Genomic DNA, 26694 nt, shown 5'->3' on the forward strand with positions numbered 1-26694 from the left:
AAAAAATTTTTTCAGCCACTGCAAGTGGTGGGAGAATTATTCATCAGTCAGTCAGAGAGCTAGGGCCAAATATTTCATATTGTAGATATATAAAGAAAAAAAAACAATGACCAAGAGTTGGAGTGATGAAATTTATTGTAAATATATAGGTTGAAAGTAGGCTAAAATAATACAGATCTATTACTTCTACATTTATTTAACTCTTTCACTCCGTAATTATTTACCGCAATCTGGTGGAATCAACGCTGGTATCATCAGTTAGGAGAGAAAGAGTTAAAGACCCATCTGTTGAAAAAAAATATCTTAAACCAAAGTGTTAAAGTAAACATGTACACAATAAATTGTCAGAGTCTTACCAAACATAACACTAACCACTTAATGGCAGGGTGTAAATCACTGTCCTAAAATAAAACATTCAGCACAAGTTTTGGACTAAGACATCATTATGCTCACTTTCAAGGAAATCTGAAAACTTAAGACAAGTCACAAATGGCACAGTAAAAAGTTTTAGTCCAAACATCACAGCCAACAGAACAGTACAAATCAGAACAGTACAAATGTTGCAGACGCAATAATTTTCAAACGTACAAAAAAGCAGCAGTAAATATTGAAATAATACAAGAAACTGGACAAATTTAAATCTCAAACAAAAATATAAAATGAAGAAATTATATTCCATATATAAAAAATGTTTTTAGGTACAGAACCATATGGCAGTCTAGCAAGTCTCATAATATAAAATATAAAACTTTTTAAACAAAAGTTAAAAATTGAGCAAAAGAGTATTTCAAAATTGGATTATTTGTATAAAAAAAACAACATTTATAAATGTAAGTTAAAAAATGGAATGATTAGAAAAGAGAATGTTATAAAGAGATTTCATACTTCTTTTAGTAAAATGGAATGATTAGAAAAGAGAATGTTATACTTCTTTTAGTAACAGAGTGCTTAAACATACTGCTCAATCACTAGAAATCTTTCCTCATTTCAATAGGGCGCACATTTTTGCTGAATGCGTCACTTCGGATCTTAGTGTGGCGGTTCTTCAGATTTTCCATCCGCAGTACCCACGCCCATTCACATGGCATCTGATTGGCTGGAATTGTGGGAATTGCAATCTCAACTCCACCCATTGAGAGGGCAGTGAAAGTGAGTTGACCAGGGTATCCAACAAGTGATATCTGAGTGTCGCTTGTAACATCTGGGTGACCCAGGACAAGACTGGAAGTTTTAGGCCAAGCTAAAAGTATGGCATAGACTACAGGCTGTGCTCCATCTGTTCTTGATGTGTACCTAAGAGAATTGTTCAAAGTTGAACAATCAATAATGTGATGAAAATAAAACAAAATAAGTTTATACTTGTAAAAAAAAAACCTTCAACTTCTATGAATTATAAACATTGTTGATGGATCCTAAACCCTTGGCATTCATTTCCATTTCAAAGCATAAAAAAAAAATCCAAAAGCTAAAAATAATGTAAACAAGTTAGCTTGCTGTTGTTTGAATTAAGTAAAAAGTAAAGTACCCTATTCAGGCTTTGTGACCTATAGGACAGAGGAAGTAAATGTAATCTGTTTCTATGATGAAAGTTAACGAGGGTGTCACATGGCCATCACAAGGAACAACTGCATTAACTTTCCCAAGTAGTCACTCACCCATTAGAGTTAGGTGGACTCAGGGACATCCTAAAATTCAAAATTCCAGTTTTTTACTTGGTTCGGAAGCCAAGCCTTTTACCATTCAGCCACCACGCTCACATATTTGAATAGACAAAACTTTCGCCCTATCGTGAGAAAAGTAAGGATTTTTCCCAGATGCCAGAAATGAGAAATAAGCTCTTTACAAAACATTTCTCTCTAAAAAAGGTCTTTAACTTGCTAGATGATCATTTAATCACATCCATTTATTGTGTGTGTGTGTGTGGGGGTCACTACTCCTTGTTGAGCCTCAACCACTATGAAGGAGAGCTCCACAAAGGATTCCTACACATACCCTCACATAACCATGAGAGAACTGCCACTGTACAATGGAGGTGTGGAACAGGGCTACCAATTTTTCTTCCTTCCTCCCCACATGAAAAGTACTCGGTACTGTGGGAAGCCACTGTGGTGATTATAGTTGATTTTCCCTGTTATGTCTTTTCATTTTTCTTAGGATGTTCCCACACGGGTGCCAGAAGGCAGGGAACAAAACACCTGCACTAACTTACCAAACATTGGGAGTGATTGAGTCATTCTGATAAGTCCAAAAATTTGTTTTATAAATAGCCTCCCCGTTCACTTTTAACCAAGAACCAAGCTGTCGAAATCTTTCTTCATATACAGGTAGTATTTCCCCAAAGGATGTTGGTCCTACATTGATAAGTATGTTTCCACCAAGGCTAAAATGAGAAATAAAAACAAAAAAATATACTCCAAAAGTTAAAAAAAAAACAACAAAAAAACTCCAAAACCACTAGAAATAAAAAAAACAAAAGGTCTTAAAAGCAGAAGTAATGAAGGAAAAAAAAAGCATATTTTTCTAAACAATTGTGAAGGTTTTCGCTTTATTCATTAGTATTCCCTGTTTAAACATTTTATTGGGAATGAAAAATTCCTACATGTGATTGTTCAAGAATATAGACTATATTTTTTATTGTTTTATTTTTTTTCTGGTTGGTGGCTCTTATTTACTGTAAAATGTTTGTTTGTAAATGTTTTACTCATTTCGGATGTTCCTTCAGAGTTGAAGATAATTACTTCCTAGTCCAAACCTCCCGCAGGACGGCGGGGGATGGGAGCGGGCAGGGTTTGAACCCGGGACCATCGATAAGTCCGAACGACAGTCCAGCGTGCAAACCGCACGACCAGGCAGCCATCCTTGCCCTTTTCTCTGGTTTTGAATACAAATCTCTTTGCTCACCAAGAATATTATTAACAAAAAAAACAAAAAAAAAACAACTTTACAGGCTAGATCTATACTTTTGCTACATCAAGCTTGTGTTTGAAAGTTTACAAAGTGATCTATGCTGATATCAAAGGGAGATTACCTGACTGTACTGACAATCTCTGATAAAAGTTCTTCAATGGTCAAGATATCTTGAAGTTTAGCATTTGCTCTAAAGCCCCAGGAATATTTGTCCAGTGTCATGCATTTCTCCCACTTGTGACCAACCAGTTTACCTTGAAACAAAACATGTTGTAATGAATTGAGCACTATATCAAAGATAAAATGTTCTTGAATATTTAGTTTTATGGAGCTGAGACCCAGAGAACAACTAAAACTATCATTAGAAAAGTGCAAGCTTTAAATAACAGCAGCCTTCTGTTTCGGACCCCTCAACTCAAGAAAACATTAAAAAATGGAACAGACACAAAATAGAGCAGTGAGATTCATAACAAATGACTATTCACATTTGACTAGAGTAACACCTTTAGTAAAATCACTAAATTTAGAAAGCCTTCGGGACAGAAGACTCAAAAGTAAAGTAGCAATTATACATAAAACACTGAGCCATAATCTTCAAATGCAAAAACAAAATCTAATAAAATACTCAGACACAAAGATAAAGGCGCATTCTTCATTCCATATGCTAACACTAATTTGTACAAATGCTCCTTCTTCCCTAGTGCTATTAGAGCTTGGAATGGGTTGCCTGAGCTAGCCAGGAAAACAAATGACTTGACAAAATTTATGTCATGACTAGATTGACCTAGGAACATGTGCAGGACGTGATCATGTTCTTTTTTTAAATAATGTCTGTATTTCGTAAGATAAGATAAGAATACTTCCAATTCGTTGTCTGGACACCACCAGCAACAGACACCTCCTGCAAAGAACCTGTTAAACGGATGTAGCAAAAAAAGAATGAGAAGATGGGGCTGGATTGGACACGCCCAAATCGCCAACTAGTATTACAATGAAACCACTGATGTGGAAACCACAAGAGAAAGAAAGGGCATTCAAGAAGCGCCTGCCAATGCAAACTAATGGCAGAAAACCTTAAACATCTGAAAAACGATGGACAGAATTGCACAGAACAGGGGACAATGGAGACCTATTGTTGGTGGTCCCTACTCCAGAATAAGAGTGATGGACTGTAAGTAGTAAGTAATGTTATAGAAAAAAAGATTTACTGTTTCTTCTAACTATGTCAGCTCAGCTAATCACCAATGTCACATTTTGCTATTTCCTCGAGTCACTCAAGCAGTGCAGATGCAGAGTTGGTACAAAAGTTAAAAAGTCATTATGACTGACTTTCTATATATATCTCTATTCCCTCTTTAATCATTCTGACTACAAAAGTTAATACAAATGTATACTTACCAGGTGTGTAGCGATCATCACAGTTCCAGAATCCTCCGTGTTGACATGGGGTATTACCTCCCCACCTGTCATTCACCACCACAGTGTCTTTCACTGGACTGGGGAGATAAAATTATTTGCCCCTGTTGATCTGATAAATCAAAGCTTTGTCTTTGTCAAATAAAATAGCTCTGCCTTATCATTTTATTTTAACAATTATCTCCCTTCTTTTTTGTTTTTCTTTTTTAAACCTTCTGAGCTAAATAGTTTCCAGACTTGTTGGGCTGCAGTCCAGTGTTGTTCCACTTTTCATCTAATAGCCATCATAGGGTGCTGAATCTGTTGGGTTTATTTTTTTACTTTATAGTGAAATATTTCTTTTAGTTTTCTGATTTTTAAAAGGTGATATTATAAGGTGTACGTTTAGGATTCTGCAGAATGTTTGAGCTAAGATGGATGCCTTTATGTGTGGTATACGCTTCAAACTGTCATCATGATGGTCATGAGATAATGTAATCTTTTCTAGAAATGAAATATCAGCTTAAATGGAAAACAAATTCTGTATTTATATAAACTCAAACTAACATTTAGAATAAAAATTTTGTTTTCAATAATTATCTGAGAAAAAAAAAAGGGTTTTATTTCATTTGCTTTTTTTACAATCAGACTGGATATATTTACCATACTCATTTTTTAAAAACTCAACAGTGTGCTTCTCATGTAGTACATAGAAAATTTTAACAAAAGAAAATTAATAAATGAAGTATTTATCTTAGACAACAAATTAAACTTTGCGGCAAATTATATTTAAAAAAAAGGGGGGGGGGTGCAAAGATTAAGATTACTTTTAAAAAATGTCTTCTTTAATGTTAGTGAAAAGGCCTTGGCTATGTTTTATCACGTTCATATCTGCAATATTATAAATTTTAATATGACTGCATGGTATGGCAATCTGAGCATTAAAAATAAAAATAAACTTCATAGAATCCTAAATGCTGTTGGTAAAATCATTTGCAAAAAACAAACCCCATTAGGGCAGCTGTTTTTTGAGACAAACATTCATAAAAAAGCTAAAAAGATTCTAGAAATAAAAAATCACCCTTGAGTCAGGATTTTGTCATTTTACCATCACAAAAGAGATACAAGACACAGATAGCAAAGACAAACAGACACAAACACTCTTTTGTTCCTCTGGCGATCAAATCATGAAATAGAAACAATCTGATATAAACTTTTTGCATGTAAACAATGAGTCTGGTGTGAATGTATATTTTGATTTTCTATAATTATAATGTTTTATTTGGTGTAATGCACAAATTGTAAGACAAATTTCCTTATGGATAATAAAGATTATTATTATTTTTATTAAAAGTTTTCTTCTAGTGACCATCTGCTAAAAAAAATTGGAAACAAATTTCCAAAGAAATAAATGGTACTATTGCAGACGTTATTAACATCTGGCAGGATCTCCATTGATAACTTTAAAGCTTTGGTAATAGAAACATGTTTTCAAGTTAACTGTCATTGATTACCTGTCATTATAAAGCCAAGCTAAAAATTCTGTTGAGTTCCAGTAAGTATCCGGTGCTTCCCAAGCCCCATCAGACCAAATTATTTCTGGACTATAAGTGTTGACTAGCTCATACAATTCCGGTAACGCTTTGGCCTGAAAAGACAAAACCAATCAATTTGTGACAGGTATGCATAAATGAAATCAAGCAATAATAATTCAAACTAAAGATAAATCTCCTTAGACATTTTGCAGTCAATAGGGCAGAGGATATAAAGTTTTACTGTTTCTCAATCAACAATTAATCAGAGTGTTTGACCAGCTGGCTGCTCATTAGGAGCTGGGTAAACTCTTAGGAATTCTTTTCAGTCCTAACATCTGAAATATAAAACAAGATTACAAAGAGAGTTTGTGTTACACAAACTCAGAGGCGGCCCCCGTCGAAGTCGGATCCCTGTCGGATCTGCATATTCGCAAATAATATTCAAGAGGTGATTTAATTTTGATGTAAAATGTTTTACACGTTTCGGATGTTCCTTCAGAGTTGAAGATAATTACTTCCTAGTCCAAACCTCCCGCAGGACGACGGGGGATGGGAGCGGGCAGGGTTTGAACCCTGGGCCATCCATAAATCTGAACGACAGTCCAGCGCGCAAACCGCACGACCAGGCAGCCATCCGATGGTCAAAAGTAATAATGTTTCAAAGATTCATTTGCCGTAAATTTAAATTTAATAAAAAAATAGTAGATTAGTTTTAGTATATTAAAACATTACAATATTGATCAAAACGTTTGGAAATGAAAATCTACACTTTTTTTTTACACTTTAAGTTTAGAAATTGAAATTCTACATCTTAATCTAGTCTATTTTAGTCTAAACTAGATCTAGACATTCTAGATCTAGACTCTAAAATAATTTTAATTAGAATATAAATCCAGATCTAGATATACTGTAATAAAAATCTAGATCTAGTTTAAAAAATCTAGATTAGATCTAAATCAAGATATCATTCCTTTTTTAAACGCGAGTCACATAACGAGGCTTAATAAACATTACTATACCGAGTTCTTTTTTCATTTCATTTGAAGAATTCATTCCATATGACGTCAAAGGAAAAAAAACACTACGTCACACGGCCTAGCTAGAATAAAATTCGCCTTCATCATTACGAGCCTTTTATCGAGTGTTCATAGACATTGGTGCACCGAGTGCGTTCTTTTAGCATTTCATTTAAAGAATTCATTCCATGTGACGTCAAAGGAAAAAAAAACACTAAGTCACACGACTTAGTTAGACTAAAATATGTTTTCATTAATACAAGCAATTTTTTCGAGGGTTAATAGACATTGGTGCACCGAGTGCGTTCTTTTAACATTACATTTAAAGAGTCCATTCATATGACGTCAAAGAAAAAAAATTCCATTACCTCACAATAGGCTAGTACCGGTACCATAAGAAAAAATGTCTTTATTTACACAAGATATTTAACGAGGGTTCATAGACATTGGTGCATTGAGTTCTAATAGATATTATTTAAAAAGGATCAAAGCCACATTGTTTTTGCGTTTTGTCTGTCAGTCGGTCTGTCCGTTATCTTGATATAAAAAAAACAACTAAAAGTTATTAAAAATTGATTAACCTTTATTTTACGTTTCAAAACATCGCAATAATTTTTAGGTATGAACACAATTGAAAAGTTTATATAATAGATTGTTCCGGATGTTTGTATAAATAGTAAAAGAAAAAGAGAATTTCAGATAAATGTAATACCGTTAATTAAATTTTTTGGATGGTCTCGTATAAAAATTAGATGTACTACAGCCACGTGGAGAGATTTTCATACCTTACTTTGGTGTTTGGATTCTGTGTTCCTTAAAAATCGGAACATAATATTAACGATAATTAGATTTTTTAATGTTTTAGGTAGAAAGTTAAATGTACTGTAAGAGAGTAGTGAGTTAAAATATTTTTCATAAAAATCCGTAAAAACATTATTTCGTAAATGAGAAGATTATTTGTTTATTAATTAGAAGAGGGAGTTCAAACAATTATTTGGCGTTAGTAGATTTTTAAATAAATTCGGAAATTTCTGGCGACGATTTGTAAGAAACAAAATCCGGAACTTTCTTTATCGATTACAAAACTTCTATGTTATGTTTTACAAGAAAATTAAATGTCTAAAAAGTAATTTTCAGTAATCAATTCTAGTAAATTACTTTTTTTAAAAGCCTTATGCGAGTTCAAACAATCATTAGCATAATTCATGTTTTATAAAACAATATCCGGAACATTTTTACACTTAATGAAATATAAGTCAGTAAAGAGATTATGATTTAGCATTAATATGCTATTTACATAAAAAACGGAACAACATATTATTGATAATTTGTTTTTGCAACGTTTAAGCATGGAAATTGAATGTAATATAAGTTAGAAGAGCAAACAAACATTTGTTGGCGTTGATTAGTTTTGCACAAAAAAATCCGGAACAATCAATTTTAGATACTTAAAACTATTGAGATGTTATGGGAGGAACATTAAAGGGTAAATCAGATTTTCAATAGCTTTTAGAGTTCTAGTTTTTTAAATCTAATCGTGACGGACAGACCGACCAACAGACAAAACGCACAAAAATAAGCTTCTTTTATTCGGATGGGGGCACTAAACAAAAAATAAATAAAATCTGATTTGTAAAAAAAGTTTAAGGAATTGGTTTAGCACCTGATCATGTTGCGACGTTACGCTACTGCACGAAAATCGCTGCATAAAAAGTCCATTTAAAAAAATGTGCGTGATATTTACATACAAATTGCATTATTAGCCTTTATAAACAAACAGAAATGTTTTCTTTTAATTTTAGCAGCTAGTTGACCAGAAAAAACGTCTTTAACTATTATTTGTATTTGTTGTAAACATTTCCTGTACATTTTAAAAATATATTTGACTTAGTGATACTGAAAATACACAAAAATTGTCCATCTTTGTTAGCATATTGTAACATTGCCTCCCTTACATTTACGTAATTGTTTTAGAATTGGTGTATTTTTATGAAAAAATCGCTTGCATAATTAATTTTATAAATTAAACGGTTTGCTTTTAGAAAACCAAAAGTAGCCGTTGCACCTAAACTTTTCAAGCCGGATTTAATGATGAAATAATATTTTTCATATCTCTTCTAGTTTTCGAGATCTGAGTGTGACAGACGGACAGACGGACATTTTGCACAAACCTAATAGCGGCTTTTTCCCCTTACGGGGGCCGCTAAAAAACTAATGTCTCCACAAGGAATCAATTTGCAACTTTCATATCAGCACCAGAGCACTCAACAATTCAATCAACTTGACACTAAAAATTCTACTGTAAGCCTACTATCTATAGTCAGAAACTCTGGACAAATCTATTAAAAGAATATGAACACAAAAAAAAAACAGGGAAAAACTCTTCACAAGAACAAAATAAATAAAAGAGTTATGCATTTTCTTGACAATATTTGAAGCCTTGACTTCTCCATCTATAGAAATACTTATAAAAGAAGTTAAAGTTCAAAGCTAAATTTCTTAGTTTCTCTGCAATTTAGTCAACAAATGTCAAATTCAAAGCCAGGTTCAATAAAATAATTACATTTGTTACTGCCAGTAGCTTAGCTCTTCATTTGTCTTGCTTTCAGAAACTCTTAAATCTACAATGATATATATATTTTTGATAAACCAAACAAAAATACTAAACTTCTTTTCAATTATAGGGAGGGGCTGTGGCTGTGTGGTAAAGTGCCTGGCTTCCCTAACCCTGGCTTCCAAACCAGAGGTCCCGTGTCCTAATCCTGGTGATTTTTACTTTATGTATCTTAGGGTGACTCTGAGTCCACCCACCTCTAATGGGTACCTGACATTAGTTGGGGAAAGTAAAGGCGTTTGGTCATTGTGCTGGCCACATGACACCCTCCTTAACCGTGAGCCAGAGAAAAAGATGGTCTTAACATCATCTTCCCCAAAGATCACAAGGTCTGAAAAGAGAACTTTCGTACTTTCTTAATGGTAAGAAAACTCGTCAGAAAGTTAGAACATTAATAAACTGGCAATTATTCTTGATGAAAAGATAACTAGCTATATATTTGTCATGTTCAATTATTCGCGGGCACATTGCCCTGCCTCATCGTGGCGCCCGCGTGGAAAAGGCCATCTGAGGAAGTGGCTAGGCTAAATGGGTAGCAACACAGGACTCCCGTGGGGATGCCCACGGGTAGACGAGAGTCCACTCATTGCACGGGTGGTGTTGTAAATAAGTCCCCACAAACCTGTCACCAATCCATGCGCTGTTCCTCAAAGGGACCGTTACATAAATGGCGGGTCCCGCACAGTTAGCTTGGTACATTGAAGGAAAATGGCAGAAGATCCCGGTGCATTCTCGGCCTTCGGCCGTGTATCTAGCTCACGTGTCGGGGGTCAAACGCATGGGTCAACAGCTATGCTTTACATAGGCATTGTCTAGGGTCTCTCCCAAACAGAACTGTGTGTTCACACAGGTTGTTTTTTTTACTGTTTGGCGTCCAAGCAGGTTTTTTTTCAAACTTAGGGCTCGAAGAGCCTTCGGCTCAGCCCTGCGACATTAACATTGTTCATTTATTTTTATAAAAGATATTAACATTCTAAACAATATGGACATGAACTTCATTGGAGTTTTATATGCAATCAGATTTAAGTATATGATGGTAAAAAATGTCACTGACCCTGACAAAGTCTTGTGTTTGGAAATTTTTGGCTTTGTCTTGCAGGTACAAAGGGTGGAACCATTCAAACATTGAGTGATAGACTCCAAACTTCAGATTGGTTTTAATACGTATGGAGTTGGCAAGATCTCCTGTGATGTGAGACCAGAAATAGTCATGTTGGAAATGAACGAATGAGATAATGTACCAGCTAAAAACTATTTAATATTTAAATAAATTGTTTTCAATTGAAAGAAAAATTCAGTTTCCCATCTCTTCCAGACTGAAGAGTTTTGTAACACTGCATAAAAAAATTTATAACTTATGTGACCTTCAAATAATCAGGCTTACCCACTAAATCCTTTTTAGGTCCAAGGTCCATTGCATTCCAATTCCAAGAGTGATTTGAGGGCCAGTTTGTAAATCCTTCATGATGTTTTGTGACTAGCACAACGTAGCTGGAATGAAAAAAATCAACAATATTTTATAAGCACATAAATATTAGGAATATCTAAGAAGACCACACAATTTAACCAGGCAGCCACATAAATATTGAGAATATCTAAGAAGACCACACAATTAGGCAGCCACATAAATATTGGGAATATCTAAGAAGACGACACAAACAGGCAGCCATATTGGGAATATCTAAGAAGACCACACAATCAGGCAGCCATATTGGAAATATCTAAGAAGACGACACAAACAGGCAGCCATATTGGGAATATCTAAGAAGACCACACAATCAGGCAGCCATATTGGGAATATCTAAGAAAACGACACAAACAGGCAGCCATATTGGGAATATCTAAGAAGACCACACAATCAGGCAGCCATATTGGGAATATCTAAGAAGACCACACAATCAGGCAGCCATATTGGGAATATCTAAGAAGACCACACAATCAGGCAGCCACATAAATATTGGGAACATCTAAGAAGACCACACAATCAGGCAGCCATATAAATTTAGCTACAAGAAATTAAGAACTTGCATTGTCATTAAGTTACAAATCTGGCTGACATTAAAACTATGTCCATTTTAAACATGTCGAGCAGATCTACATCCAAATTGTCAAACAAATACATTTCTAGTCTAGATCCCTAGTCATATGGTATATGCTCCAGCCACAACGTTTCTGAGTTTAAAAGCTATATCATGAGGGAAGTTTGAGATATATTAAATCCTCTTTTCATTCTGAAACTTGCAGGTCAGGTCTAAACATGTCTTACATACATGTATATATATGTAAGTGAGATTGTGTTTAGGCAGTTAATATTTTAAAAGACTTGTAATAAAATAAAATATTTTCGGATAAAAGAAGTATATTTGTTAGTTCTATTTATGGTGACAGAGTGGTAAAGTACTTGACTTCCGAACTAAAAGGGGAGGGGGTCCCTCGGGTTAGAATCCTGGTAATTTCTGGATCTTTAGGGCTCCTCTGAGTCCAACCAGCTCTAATGGGTGCCTGACATTAGTAAAGGCAGTTTGCCATTGTGTTAGCCAAATAAGACCTTTGTTAACCGTTGGCCACAGAAAATGATGACCTCTACATCATCTGCCCCATAGATTGCAAGGTCTGAAACTAGTACTTTACTTACTTAATTTACTTTCTTTAAAAACAAAAGCAAGAGATTTATTTCAATATATCCTTTCTTTATAATAATAATAATAATAATAATAATAATAATAATACGTTCAAAACTGCTCGCCTCCAGCAACAAATTAGTTTCCTTCCTACGGAAATACGACTCCGATGCAACCCCTCTGAACCTACACAATGCTGATGTCAATATCGGTTTGGACGACGTAGGGCATGAGATTCGCCAATGGGAAGAAAAAACACTCCACGGAAAATTTCCGGCTTCATTACATGGGGACAACATCGACAAGGCTGCTTCCTTAACATGGCTCAAAGCAGGTCATCTCTACCCTGAAACAGAAGGCTTTGTTACAGCAATACAGGACAGAGTAATCAGGACAAAAAATTACGAGAAGCATATCCTGAAACTCAATGTTGTCGACAAATGCCGAAAATGTGGAAATGTGGGCGAGTCGATTGAACACATTATGGCAGGATGTCCAGCCCTATCAGAATCAGCCTACCTAGGTCGCCATAACCAAGTTGCAAAGTTAATACACCAACACCTGGCTTTGACGTACAAATTGATCGGTAAGGACACTCCCCCTTATTATAAATACTCTCCGCAAGAGGTTCTCGAGTCTACTGAACATCTGCTGTACTGGGATAGGCCTATTCTGACCGACAAAACGGTAGATTTCAATCGCCCGGATCTGCTGTTCATCGATAAAAAAGAAAAAAACGCTACCATTATCGATATCGCCGTACCACTGTCTCATAATTTACGAAAAACTGAGATAGAAAAACAAAGAAAATATGGGAACCTAGGCTTGGAGATTAAGCGTCTATGGAAATTGTAAAAAATAACAATATACCCCATTGTTATATCAACCGAGGGGATAATAACAACTGACCTCACAGACACCTTCAAGGCCCTTAACATTCCTAGGAACATCTTCGTTGCCTGTCAGAGGGCGGTACTGCTGCAGACCTGCCACATCACCAGAAAATTCCTCAGTGGAAACTGTTAAAGGGACTACGATGAATTTTGTTTCTCTTTAGCGAAACTCGACCCTGGCAGCGCCAGAGAATGACTACTCGTTCATTTCTAACATAATAATAATAATAATAATAATAATAATAATAATCTTTATTGTCCGTATGGAAATTTGTCTTACACAGATTATTTTAATAAAATCTTTTACAAAAATATGTTTTAAATTTTGTGTTTGTTTAAAATACTTCAACACTAAGCCTACCTGGCACCAGAAGCTTGGAAAATATCAGCCCACTTAAATGGGTTGTAGAATTCTGCTCTGAACAATGGTGCAAAGTCTGCATAGGTGAAATCTGGTCTGTAGTTTTGTTGCATGTATGAGACATAAGCTGGAGACTTTGCTTCCTGCCAGTACCACCAAAACCATTCACTGCCAAATGCTGGCACAGAGAAGACACCCCAATGGAGAAAAATGCCAATTTTACCTTCATCGTACCAGGCTGTTAGTAAAATATTGGAAACATCAGTTATAAATCGACCATAGAGATGCAACACTTATAGAATAGCTTTTACAGTGTTACAATAGAGAAAAACCTTCACCATGCAACACTACAGTGTAAAAATAGAGAAAGGCTTTCACGATGGATGACATGAATGGTGGTGTGGTACACGCTCTGGACTATCACCACAATGGTCCCAGGTTCAAACCCTACCCATCGCCATCCAATGGGAGGTTTGGGCTAGGACGTAATCATCTTATAATCAATAGAAGCATCAGAAACAAGTAAAACTAAAGTGTAACAATAGAGAAAAACCTTCACTCTCAAGAATACAATGAAGTAAATATACAATAATAAGGCCTGTCTTCGAGTCCGAAGATTAATGAGGAATGCAGTGTTTCCTGTGGCTACGAAGAGCCAGCTGTGACTTACATATTTTGCCACATCCAGGGCAAGCATAACCATTGTCCACTGGTGGTCAAATAAGACTTTCTTTTCGCCGTCTATGTCTGTCCTCAGCAGCAGATTTTCTTTTGGTCTCAAATGTGTATCCCATGCCTTTATAAGTGACCTCCAGCTGTCTCATTCTGAAGCTGCATGCAACCAGGTGCACTCTTCTTTGTCAGCTAAGGCAAGTTGACGCCTAAGCTGGTCTTTAAAGCATTTCCATGGGACACCTGTCTAGTGGAGGTATGAGAACTACTCCCACAGCAGTTTGTGAAATAGACTCCAATATTGATTTTCTTAAGTTAAGGTGCAACAGAGCAGCATTAGAAGCTATTGAGAGATACAGGTGCAAAAGAGCAGCATTAGAAGCTATTGAGAGATACAGAAGGTTGGAGTACGATCATCCTAATAAACTACTAACACAGAGAAATAGGAAAAACAAAAAAAAAAAAAGCAAAAAACTCTGATCCAACTTACTGAATAAACTAGCCCTAAAACACCACCTACCAAAAATTACCGGATTTTTCAAACATAACGCCCGGACTAAACTACAAACAACCAACCATTAAAACACAATTACTAAATAACACCTTAACAAAAGAATCAAATCCAATGGAGCTCAAAGTTGGCACACTCGAAACAATTGAGAGCTATCCAAAAACAGCTATCCATATATATACAGACGGTTCAGCCTTCAAAGCCACCATCAATGCTGGTTTTGGTGCCTTCCTGGTCTTCCCTAAAAATAAATACTTTAAAATAAGTGCACCCTGAGGCGATAACTACTCAATTAATATGTATTGCTGGATTCACCTAGGCTAGGTCCTAGCACACTGGACATTTTTTTTTTAAAGATTTCTTATCCATTACTAGTGTATATGAATATTATGATTCATATAGGAATTTGTTGTTCTATGAATTAGTCCTTCAAAAATTAAATATTAATTAATTTGCCTTATGTCGATGTATCATAGTAAAAGTTTTCACAAAGAGATGTTTCTCATATATTTCTTGATCTTTCATGTGTGGCTCAAATATTGAGTCTGTAGAACTAGATCTAGTATATAATTTATAAATAATTAATAATATAGAGTATTAGAGTATTTAGAGTTAATTAATAGGTTATAGGATAATAGAGTCTAGTAGACTACTGTACTACTATAACTAGATCTAATTCTAATACTAATAGTAATAGACAGTGACTCAGTGACACTCACACTGTGACTGTCACTATTACTATTGTACTATTGTCTATTCTATTCTTATTCTATTAAAAATTGTGTATTACTCGGAAGAGGGCGAGAATCCAGCGATTTCCAATTAGGATCATAACGGCCAGATGCTGCTGTACTAAACAACACTGATAAAATTACGAGTTCAAACATTATAGAGTCAATTATGTAATGTAGTTTACTACAATGTAAGCTAGATCTATATAGTCAATATAGATCTATATATAGATCTAGATTTACTTCCCGATTTTCGTTTATCTTAGCAGCAAAGGCTTAGCCAGGTAAACATCTAGACTCTAGATTTAAAGACTCAAAAAAACAAAGATTTACTGCTGCAGGGGTAAACGACTGTATAGAAAATACGAAAAACATGCATATATGTGACCCTGCCGGACCAAGTAAAACAAAGGACGTGGCCCAAACGTCCTTTGTTTTACTCTAGATTTAGTGGTTTTTTTTTTTGTGTTTTTTTTTTTGAAGTCTTTATTCTTATCTTATCTTATATTACAAATATTACTTTAAAAATACTGAGAATTACTCGCATAAAAGTTAAATTTTTTTTAATGTTTACAATTAGATATGTAAAAAGTAGTTTCTATTCATTATTCTAAAATCTAAATATATACTTAAAACATTAAGAGAGAGAAAAATATATATTCCAATTATGCCATTGCTAAAATGTATTCTCACGTGATCAATAATCACATGACTTTGCTCAGGTAAATAAGAAAAAGAAAAAAAAAAAAAAACAAAGCAAGGTATTATTGATAAGGCCGTCACTTCGTGGTTAGATGTAGTTCAGCTTGAGGTATAATATAGATCTACTAACTCTAGATCTATGCAGCCTTCCCAGTAATTCTAACATGCGGACATCTATAATATTCGCTGTGCTTCTTGGTACAGCACTTGCTCGTTATGAACCCAACTGGAATTCACTGGACTCTCGGCCGCTTCCATGTGAGATCCTTATCTTATTATAACGTTATTAATTATTAGATCTATGACTTATACTACTTATACTTATAGTACTTAACTTATATATATACCATAATATACTAATAAGAGGCGCGGTGGATGAGCGGTAAAGCGCTTGACTTATGAACGGGGGGTCCCGGGTTCGAATCCTGGTGAAGGCTGGGATTTTGAATTTTGGGATCTTTGGGCGCCTCTACTCCGAGTCCACCTAGCTCTGATGGGTACCTGTCCTAAAGACCACAAGGTCTGAAAGGGGAACTTTACTTATAATATACTAATAGACTCTTATTCTTAACTGCTAACTCTCTAGTCAAGATATTTAATTTACATATTTATGATATTACATTTAACTTGATTCAATACTTGGTCTAGATCAATATCTAAGTTATTATTATAGTTGTATTGATTGTATGATATTGTCTGAATTATTTTATATTTTATCTAATCAGTCAACTGAAATCATACAAAAATACTAGTTTATAATTTACTATAAAGAATCAGATACAGGTGGCCTAGTAAACTGTATAATGTAGATACTAGATCTTCTAATAATTAGGCCTACAAAACTAAATACAAATATTATATTATTATATAGAATTATCTCAGTCATCCCTAAATTATAAATGAATTCATGCTTAATTATCACACTAATGCTTAAGCATCAACATGCAGTAACATTCATCACCAATCCAAACTACCATAAATCTAATTTCCATAATAAGTGTCTTCAAGTCCGAGGATTAACTCTTTCAGTGCGGCGTTACTCTCAGCAAGTAAATCCCGGAAAGCTTCATTTTTTTCTATCAAAATAATTCGCACTGAAAGAGTTAATGAGGAATGCAGTATTTTCTGTGTCTGCTATCCGTAGGCCATAGCATAAAAGAAATTATCACATTTGCAATTAGAGACAGCCAGAATAAATCCCTATTTTAATATCAATAGCTGAGGGTATAGAATCAAACCCAGGATCTAGATCTAAAGAAAAAATGTAACATCTGTAAAAAAAAAAAAAAAAAAGCCCATTCGTCATGACACCTTATCTTATCTTATCTTATATAATACAGACGTTACTTCAAAAAAGAAGATGATTACATCCTATGCGTCATGCATTTAGTCATGCATATTAACCAATGACTTAAATTCTGCCAAGTCACTGGTTTTCCTGGCTAGCTCAGGCAACCCATTCCATGCTCTAATAGCACTAGGGAAGAAGGAGTATTTGTACAAATTTGTCCTAGCATATGGGACGAGGAATGTGCCTTTATCTTTGTGTCTTTCAGAGTATTTTATTAAATTTTGTTTTTGTATTTGAAGATTATGGTTCAGTGTTTTATGTATTATTGCTACTTTACTTTTGAGCCTTCTGTCCTGAAGGCTTTCTAAATTTAGTGATTTTACTAAAGGTGTTACTCTAGTCAAATGTGAATATTCGTTTGTTATGAATCGCACTGCTCTATTTTGTGTCTGTTCTAGTTTCTTAATGTTTTCTTGAGTTGAGGGGTCCCAAACAGAGGATGCATATTCTATTATTGGCCTAACCAAGGTTAAATAACATTTTAGTTTTATGTTCTTATTTGATTTATAGAAATTTCTTTTAATAAATCCTAATGCTTTGTTTGATTTTTTTGTAGTTTCATCAATATGTGGATTCCATGACAGTTTTTCATTTATTATAACACCTAGGTATTTTGCGTTTTTAGTCTGTGTTACTGGTTTGCCATGAATAAGATAAGTGGAATTAATTTGTTTTAGTTTTTTTGTTACTCTTAACAACTGACATTTTTCTGGGTGGAAAGACATGCTCCAATTTGATTCCCATTTCTGTAATTCATCTAATTCTCTTTGTAAAATATCTGTGTCTTGTGTTGTTTTTATTGTTCTATATATTATGCAATCGTCTGCAAATAATCTGACTTTTGTTCCTGAAGTAATGCATTTTGGTAAATCATTTATGTAAATTAAAAATAGTAGTGGACCCAAGACTGTTCCTTGAGGTACACCTGAGTTTACTGTTATCGGTGTTGATTTAGAGCCATTTATTATTACAGTTTGTTCTCTCCCTATCAGAAAGTCTTTAATCCACTGATGCAGTGGACCATTAATGCCGAAATATTTTAATTTTTTAAGCAAACTATGGTGGTGAACTTTGTCAAAAGCCTTAGAAAAATCTAGTAAGATAGCATCTATTTGTTCGCTATTATCTAAACCTTTTGAAAAATCATCAATTAGTCCTATTAGTTGTGTTTCACATGATCTATATTTCCTATATTCACCTGTGATGAATAGAATGGTATCCTTCATAATAAACATTCAAATGCATTTTTCTTTTTGTATCATGGGTGACTTTAACCCTAATATTAATTAGAAAACCAGCATCACAACATTAAGGGACTAATTAACTATTTATAGAAACATTACACCCTAGCATGCTGAAGAAAATATTTTGGTTTAACTGGTCCATTACACCAATATATCAAATGAAATTGAATCCTAGTTGATTTTTTTTTTTTTATTTCTTTTGTTTTTTAAATTTTTAAGCTAATTCTTTGATCACATGATTAGTTTGTTTATCTTATCTTATATACAGATGTTACTTCAAAAACGAAGATGATTACGTCCTACGCGTCATGCATATTAACCTATAACCTATTAACTTAAATTCTGCCAAGTCACTGGTTTTCCTGGCTACCTCAGGCTCTAATAGCACTAGGGAAGGAGTATTTGTACAAATTTGTCCTAGCATATGGGGCGAGGATGTGCCTTTATCTTTGTGTCTTCTAGAGTATTTTATTAAATTTTGTTTTTGTATTTGAAGATTATGATTCAGTGTTTATTAGGAATTGCTATATTTTTTTCCCATCCACTTTTGTAATAAAGACCATTGACCAATTTTTGTCTGTAGAGTCTTACTTACTTTGCTTTACCTTTAGCTGGATGGGAGTGGGTAAGGTTAGAATCTGGGAATGCTGACAGTCTTATTTTAGCATTGCTTAGAAAAACTGTTTCTGTATCTCACACAGCCTGGTATGATGATGGAAAAATTGGAATATTTATCCACTGGGGAGTTTTTTCTGTGCCTGCCTTTGGAAGTGAGTGGTTTTGGTGGAACTGGCAGGGCTCTAAGACCCCAGCCTACACATACTATATGCAGCAAAACTACAGACCCGACTTCACATATGCAGACTTTGGGCCTATGTTTCATGCTGAATTCTACAAACCAGATGATTGGGCAGATATTTTCCAAGCTTCAGGGGCAAAGTAAGTTTGTTTTTCCTTTGTCTAGTCTATATATCTATAAATAAAATTTAAAATCAGTTTACTGTGTATTAATTTAGCACTGGTACTTTCCATCAAATGGCTTGCTAATCTAATCAAAGAATGTCTTAATGTAACTATCCTATGGTTAATATGCAGCACATGCTTGTGATGTTAGTCTCTACAAACTGAGGCCTGCCAATGTAAATGTATACTAATCAATAAGTATATGTACTATAAAATTTCATTAAGTAAAAAATTGTAAAAAAAAAAAAAAGATTTGATGTAAATTATTTAAAGGGAACATTTTTGAGTGTTTATGCATTCGCTTCAAAAATAGGAATTAGATGAAATTAAATACAAATGACAAGATGGATCCTATGGCCTCTTTCAGTTGTGAAATGGCTATGGATCATCTCATAGAAATGATATGAAAGCCTGGACATTGGTTATAGTTGAACGATGTTGCCCATTCAGCAGTTTCCCCTTCTCCACTCAGCTGATGGTCACAAAAAAAAATGCAGGTGCTGATACAGTTTGGGATCAGTAGTCTGTTCTAAGGGTCGCTGGTTCCAGATTTTTCCTCATGGTTCACTTCCAAAGTACTTCCCAAGTTTGGGTATAGCAGCAGAGGGTTAGATTCAGATATTTCCTTCTCCTAAGTGGGTAACTAGCCAAGGTTATTTGGCCTACTGCTAGAAGCAGCACCAGTTACTTGCTTATGCCTCTGTTTCTCTGAGTGATAACAGTTCTGCTGGATACAATATCTGGACCAGAAGTTGGACTGTTGTCAGAGATTATTTAAGACCCATAACATTGAAATATTTTATTGATAGAGGAGTGCTAATATCCATTACTACTTCTGGCAATAAGAACTTTATGGAACCTCAAGATGATAGCTCTTAGTTATTACAACCTATACGCAGTATTTGGAAAAATACATATTTTATTTTCTAAACGTTTGTGTAAATGTAAAACTTTTTTTTTCTTTTAAATTATTTTTTTTAAGCATTGGTTCTTATTAGACCAAAGGCCTTTCCTTTTCCTCAACTTATGCCAGGTTCTCATTAGAGCTGGCTGGTTGTTGTGCTGGCCACATGACACCCTCCTTAACCATAGGCCACAGAAACAAATGACCTTTACATCATCTGCCCTATAGATCACAGGTCTGAAAGGGGAACTTTACTTACATATTAGAAAATTCTGTTTGATTTGTCACCAATGGTATCAAAATAGAAGTAATTGTTTTGTCCACTACTGTTCACAGTATCTCTATTTTTTTCTTTGATTGTGTTTAGCTCATTCTAAATGTCAGAAGTATAATGTAGTTTTTTTTTTTTTTTAATAACCACATTGTTTACATACATAGTTATGTAGTCTTGGTCTCCAAACACCATGAAGGATTCACCAACTGGCCATCCAAATATTCCTTCAACTGGAATGCCATGGATGTTGGTCCAAAGAGAGATTTGGTGGGTGAGTATCAAGTTGTCATGTTTAGTACTTTAAATGTCAATATTTATGAATAGATTTTATTATCAGGTTGTGTACTTGTGTGAAGATTCAATATCATTTAATGTGTCTATTAGTTTTTTTTTAAATAATATTACCTTTATACAGTAATAAAGTTCTTATTTAGTATTGCTTTATTTACAAAGCTTATATCCACTCACTCTGTCTGTCTGGTACAAATTTTTTAGACATTCTATCTCCCATCTTTCTCGGATCAAGTTGAAACCTTGCACAATTATTCATTGTTCCTAACAATAAGTGAATCAATCAAAAATATAACAAAGTAATTAATTGGTTGATGGTAGTTAATTTTTCACCATGATCTTTTTGGTCTTCTCTGTACCCTGGGGCTGCCAATCTATGGCCTGTCTAGCTCTGTTGTTGGTATCTTTTCTTAGAGTCCAATCCATCTCTGCTTTCTTTCTAAGGTCTGCACCTCTGTATTTATCTGTCTGCCCCTCATCTTCCAGAGTTTGGGGTTTTCTACTTTGTCATACCACTTTATTTTCAAGATATTTTTCAAACATCTGTTGATAAAGGTCTGTATTTTTTTTTTTTTTGGTAGTTGTTTCACTTGTTCTCCATGTTTCAAACCCATATAGTAGGATAGCAGTGAAATTATAATTACTATTTAATAACTTTCAGAAATTGTCAGTATTATCTTTCACCAAATACTTTTTTTTTTACTGCTGCCTTTGTCTTTGTACTCTTTCTTGTAAAATGGAAAGCCAAATTACACTGTGGGTCAATGTTTTAGTACTATTACAAAGAAGTGGTTTTCTACTTTTTTGAAGGATTGTCTGTAATTTAGTTAAATTGTATTTTAACAACAGGTGATCTTGCCAACTCAATACGCAGCAAAACTAACCTCAAGTTTGGAGTTTATCATTCTATGTTTGAATGGTTCCATCCTTTGTTCCTCCAAGATCAAGCCAACAATTTCCAAACACAAGACTTTGTCAGAGTAAGTTTTGATATTCAAAATTGAACTCAGCAAAATAAATTGGCAGTATTTTAAGATAGTCATAAAAACACATTCTGAATTGATTTAAGAAAGACTTACGACGCGGAATCAGAATTAAATTTTTTATTTTTAAATTAAACTTCTTTTTTGCTTTACATTTGTGGTTGTTGAAGAATGCATATTTTTTTTTGAAATCATCTAAGTGCTTTGTGTGTTCTTATTTTTGTTTCATGTTATTGAAATATTTCTTTAATTTTGTATTGCACATTATCACCAGACCAAAACTATGCCAGAGCTTTATGAACTAGTCAATACGTACAAACCAGACATTGTCTGGTCAGATGGTGAATGGATGGCGCCTGACACCTATTGGAACTCAACCGAATTTATAGCTTGGCTTTATAATGACAGGTAATTCTGTGTTTTACTTTAAGATAATATTACTGGCCCAAACAAATGGAAAGTCATTTTGACCACAGTTGTCCACCTCAGTATTTACTATGGTAATAACAATGTGGAGCAAATACAGCAGATACACACACAATCAGGGCTTAATGAATTGAGCCACTATAAGTACTTCACAGTGACTACAAAGGACCTTACTTTAGGTATTTGATTGTAAAGTGGCATGTGTTATAGAAATAATGTATCATTTTATGATTGGCCTTATAGTAGCAAAGATATTTTTGTATCAATTATATTTTGGCCTTACAGTGGCCAGTATACTAAAAAAATATTTTGTGTTAATTGTTGTGGTTTGTGTTTTTATTTCTTAAAAGTTTCCCTTGTGTAAATCTTTTTGAACATGCCTTGTAGGAGTGACACGTATCAATCTATTTAACACTAGTTTATTTTAGTCTTATTTCTGATTATTAAATTGACTGTCATCTTTATTTATTTTGGCCTATTTTATGCTATGATAATATAAGACCAAAAAAAAAAACCCATTTAGTTTTAGTGAATTGGTTTCTTAAACCATCAAAGTCTCATAACACTTCAGCTTTAACATTTTAAATATTTTGATTTGTCTAGTCCTGTCAAGGACACAGTCGTTGTTAATGATAGATGGGGAAACAACACTCGCTGTGCACATGGTGGATTCTGGGATTGTGATGACAGATTCACACCAGGTCAGCTTTTTTTAACCTTTTTTGATCACATATTAATATTTGCCCTTTTTAGAAATACATCAGTAACAGAAACAATTTCATTGAATTTTAGGTAAACTTATTGGCCACAAGTGGGAGAATTGTATGACACTTGACAAATATTCTTGGGGCTTCAGGGCTAATGCTAAACTTCAAGATATCTTGACCATTGAAGAACTTCTATCAGAGTTGGCTAATACTGTCAGGTATATATTAAACATTCTTTTAATTTCATTCTCATTGGACAATTTTAGTGAAGATGTGTGTTTTAAATTTAATTAACTATCTAAATTTTGGGGAAAAAAATAATGCTTGTATATTTTTTTTTTTTTTTTTTCAGTCTTGGGGGCAATCTGTTGATCAATGTGGGACCAACATCTTTTGGACAAATTTTACCTGTTTATGAAGAAAGATTTCGACAGCTTGGTGCTTGGTTGAAGGTAAACGGTGAAGCAATCTATAAGTCAGGCATATGGACTTATCAGAGTGACAATGCTACTGCCCACGTTTGGTAAGTTGTTTATCTACCTTTGAGTTAGCCAATTTTTAAACTTTTTTCAGTTTTTGATGTTTACTTTAAGAAGAAAGAAAAACAATTATAAAATTTTAATTGCATTTAATGAACTTTAACCTAGTTTGTTTTAGTTCTACTCTTTGTATATGGTTGTTGACTTCAAACTTATCTTTGATTGATCAACTGCCCAATTACTATTGTTATGAAATTCCTTATCTATTTACATTTAAAAAAAAAAATTATGTTTTAAAGTTGTTTTTTTAATTACAGTTTTGTCTGTTCTCATATTTTTTTGTTTATTTGCTAAGTAAACTGTATAGCATTCTGTGGATAATAATTATTTGTTAGCTGCAGATGCGCAGTGAGGGGGGCATGATGCCCCAGGTGCCACCATCATTGGGGGAAGGGGGGGGGCTCAACACTCAGAGAGGTGCCTAAAAATATATTAATTATTGCAGATGTTTTAGTTAGGTAATACATGCTAAGGTTATATGTATTACATAATTATTAAGTACTTTTATTTATAAGCCTTTATTTCTATTTAATGTTCATGAAAATGGGGGAGGGGGGGGGGCGCCAATAAAGTTTCTTGCCCCAGGCGCACATATTGCTCACTACCCCTCTGGTTAGCAGTCTTCTTCTAGTGGCCGTAGTATCTGCTCTGGAGAAACATTCTCCTCCACAAACATCAATTGTAAAAGTCATTGATGCCTAGGTGCTGGAAGATTTCAATCCTTTCATGTTGGGGCCTTATTTTCATTGTCTCTATTTTAAACTGTTTTAAAAACCCTTCCAGAAACCACATTAACCTCGTGATCCTTCCTTCAAATACTCTTTAAACTGACTGCTTAATTTATTTAAAACATCTTGAATATTCACTGGTTATGTAGCACTTTTTTGTTTTGTAATTGAAATGAATTATTTTATTCATTTATCAAAACAAACCCTGAAACTTTTCTGGTTTTCCCCTTTTAGATTATTAGTAACATGCCTCATGAATTTTACTATAGTGTCCAGAGAGAACAAACCAAACTCTGTATTAGTGATCTGGAAATTACTGGCCTTTTTTTTTTTTAGTAGATGCTTAGTAATATCTGACAAATTAAAGCGATAGCGTCACAGTAGTAAAACTAGCTTACAAAAAACGTACACTGTAAACAATATGTTAAAGGCCACACATCCTGTGCAATAGATATTGGTTTGTGACCTCTACCTTATCTTTTCTTATAAGATACGGATTGTGACTTCAAAAACAAAAGATGATTACTACCTAGATGAACTTTCCAAAATTAACTAAGCTTCACAATTCCAAAATAAGAAATAAAAATGTCCCTTTACTTAAGGACTTAGATTTAACATCTGATCACTATATCTGCCTTCGTTTTTTTTTCATAATTAAAAAATATATGTGTATTAAAATGACTAATAAACTAATAACAACTTTGTCTAATTTTGAATAATTTTTTTTCAGGTACACAACCAGGACAGATGGACCTCAGCCAGTGGTTTATGCAATTCTCTTGAACTGGCCAAGGAATTTCTTAGTTTTGTCTCGACCCAATGCAGACAGTGGTACTAAGATATCTTTATTGGGCTATCCCAATCCATTGACCTTTACCTCCCTTTCAGGAGGCGGGGTCAACATTACCATTCCAGTAATTCCAGCCAATGAGATGCCATGCGAGTGGGCCTGGGTGATAAAGATGGAAGGTCTAGCCAACCATCAGCCTTACGTTAGCTGGGACGCCATCAGCAGAAATGTTGAATCCATTCGTATGAGAAAAGATTCCGTTTGATAAATCCATCTGTTAGTCAATGTTGTGTCTTACCGGTACTTAAGATGTACATTTTACTATTGGAGCAGAAGTGTTCTTTCTGTTTGTATGCCAGGCGATTTATTTGTATCGTTACATTGTAGAAATGTATTTTGATCAATACATTATAGTCTTAGTTAAGATGTAGGTCAGTGTTTCCCAAACTTTTCCTTTAACGGAACACTTCATGCATTCTGAGCATTTATCGGAACACTTAGCATATTTTTTTTACGGGAGACTAGTTCACGTGTTGGACTACTAGTTAATTATTCCAGTACTTAGTGGAGCACTTATTCAGGCCTCACGGAACACTAGGGTCCCGCGTAACACAGTTTGGGAAACACTGCTTAAGATCTTACTTATATAACCCTCAACCTGACCCACGCTTGTGTGATAAGTGTAAAACTGGAATGAAATCTTTCATTACTAATTTATGTTTTACATTTATACATGATATACATTTATTAAGCTATACATTTTGGTAAATGTATATTTGATAAATCCTGTACCTGTGTAATCAAAAAGTTTTATATGTATTAATTTGTTCGTAGTATTTTTTTTTTTTTTTAAGTTGGACCTAGTGTGTGAAATCTGGCCAATGTGTATTTCTATTGTAAAGTGACCACGCTGTACATGATTATTTAAACATTTAGCAATTTCTTGCTCAAAACATTCACAAACTTGTAATACCTTTCTACCTGCAAACTTAAGTGTGTTGTCAATAAAATTGTTACAATTTTTGTCTTTTTGTGAATGCTTTGTCTGGTTCTTAAAGTGACTCAATTTTTGCCTAATTACTTAGCCCTACAAGGGAAATAATTTTATGTTGTGGTCACCTTTAGTCATATAACGACTATGGTTGATCTTTTGGAACACTTTTATTTTAACGTTTATTAATATTGTTACGAATCTCACTATCCAGGCTCTCTGCAAACTGCACCATACACCACCAACTTAAAGAACTTGACAAGTCAGGGCTCCAAAATAACGTAAAGGTTTAATGTCCATAAATAACAGCCAATACTGTACAATTGGCAGCACGTAGAACAGTACAAATAGCTCTGCGATAACAAATATCTCTCCGATAGCACCGTTCCGCCGTATCAAGTCTTGCACTGGCCTCTCCGTCTCGCTTCGTGCTTGCACTGGGTTCAACAGTTCGGGACTGACTTCACACACTTGGGCTCGTTGTGTCGGACTCGATCACAGACCAAGATCAAGACGCCGTTCGTCTCAACTGTACTTGACAGTAC

General features: G+C 34.4%; 2 protein-coding genes across 2 annotated transcripts; one reads left to right on the forward strand and one right to left on the reverse strand.

The window, feature by feature from the left end:
- Nucleotides 1-117: 117 nt before the first annotated feature.
- LOC106063817 (alpha-L-fucosidase-like) lies at nucleotides 118-15531 on the reverse strand. Its single transcript, XM_056021918.1, has 9 exons — nucleotides 15316-15531; nucleotides 13343-13580; nucleotides 10852-10958; nucleotides 10522-10652; nucleotides 5817-5950; nucleotides 4306-4403; nucleotides 3029-3161; nucleotides 2210-2380; nucleotides 118-1293 (listed from the first exon to the last, which is right to left on the reverse strand). Exons 1-9 carry the CDS (start codon nucleotides 15410-15412, stop codon nucleotides 969-971), a joined length of 1434 nt encoding a protein of 477 aa, XP_055877893.1. The 5' UTR covers nucleotides 15413-15531; the 3' UTR covers nucleotides 118-968.
- A 443-nt stretch (nucleotides 15532-15974) lies between these two features.
- Nucleotides 15975-26181, forward strand: LOC106063830 (alpha-L-fucosidase-like). Its single transcript, XM_056021920.1, has 9 exons — nucleotides 15975-16216; nucleotides 19255-19492; nucleotides 20859-20965; nucleotides 21835-21965; nucleotides 22243-22376; nucleotides 22998-23095; nucleotides 23187-23319; nucleotides 23454-23624; nucleotides 25099-26181. The coding sequence occupies exons 1-9, from the start codon at nucleotides 16123-16125 to the stop codon at nucleotides 25421-25423; spliced, it is 1431 nt and encodes a 476-aa protein (XP_055877895.1). The 5' UTR covers nucleotides 15975-16122; the 3' UTR covers nucleotides 25424-26181.
- Nucleotides 26182-26694: the final 513 nt, after the last annotated feature.

The sequence above is a fragment of the Biomphalaria glabrata genome, chromosome 2 (assembly GCF_947242115.1).
Source record: "Biomphalaria glabrata chromosome 2, xgBioGlab47.1, whole genome shotgun sequence".
Taxonomy (NCBI): Eukaryota; Metazoa; Mollusca; class Gastropoda; family Planorbidae; genus Biomphalaria; species Biomphalaria glabrata.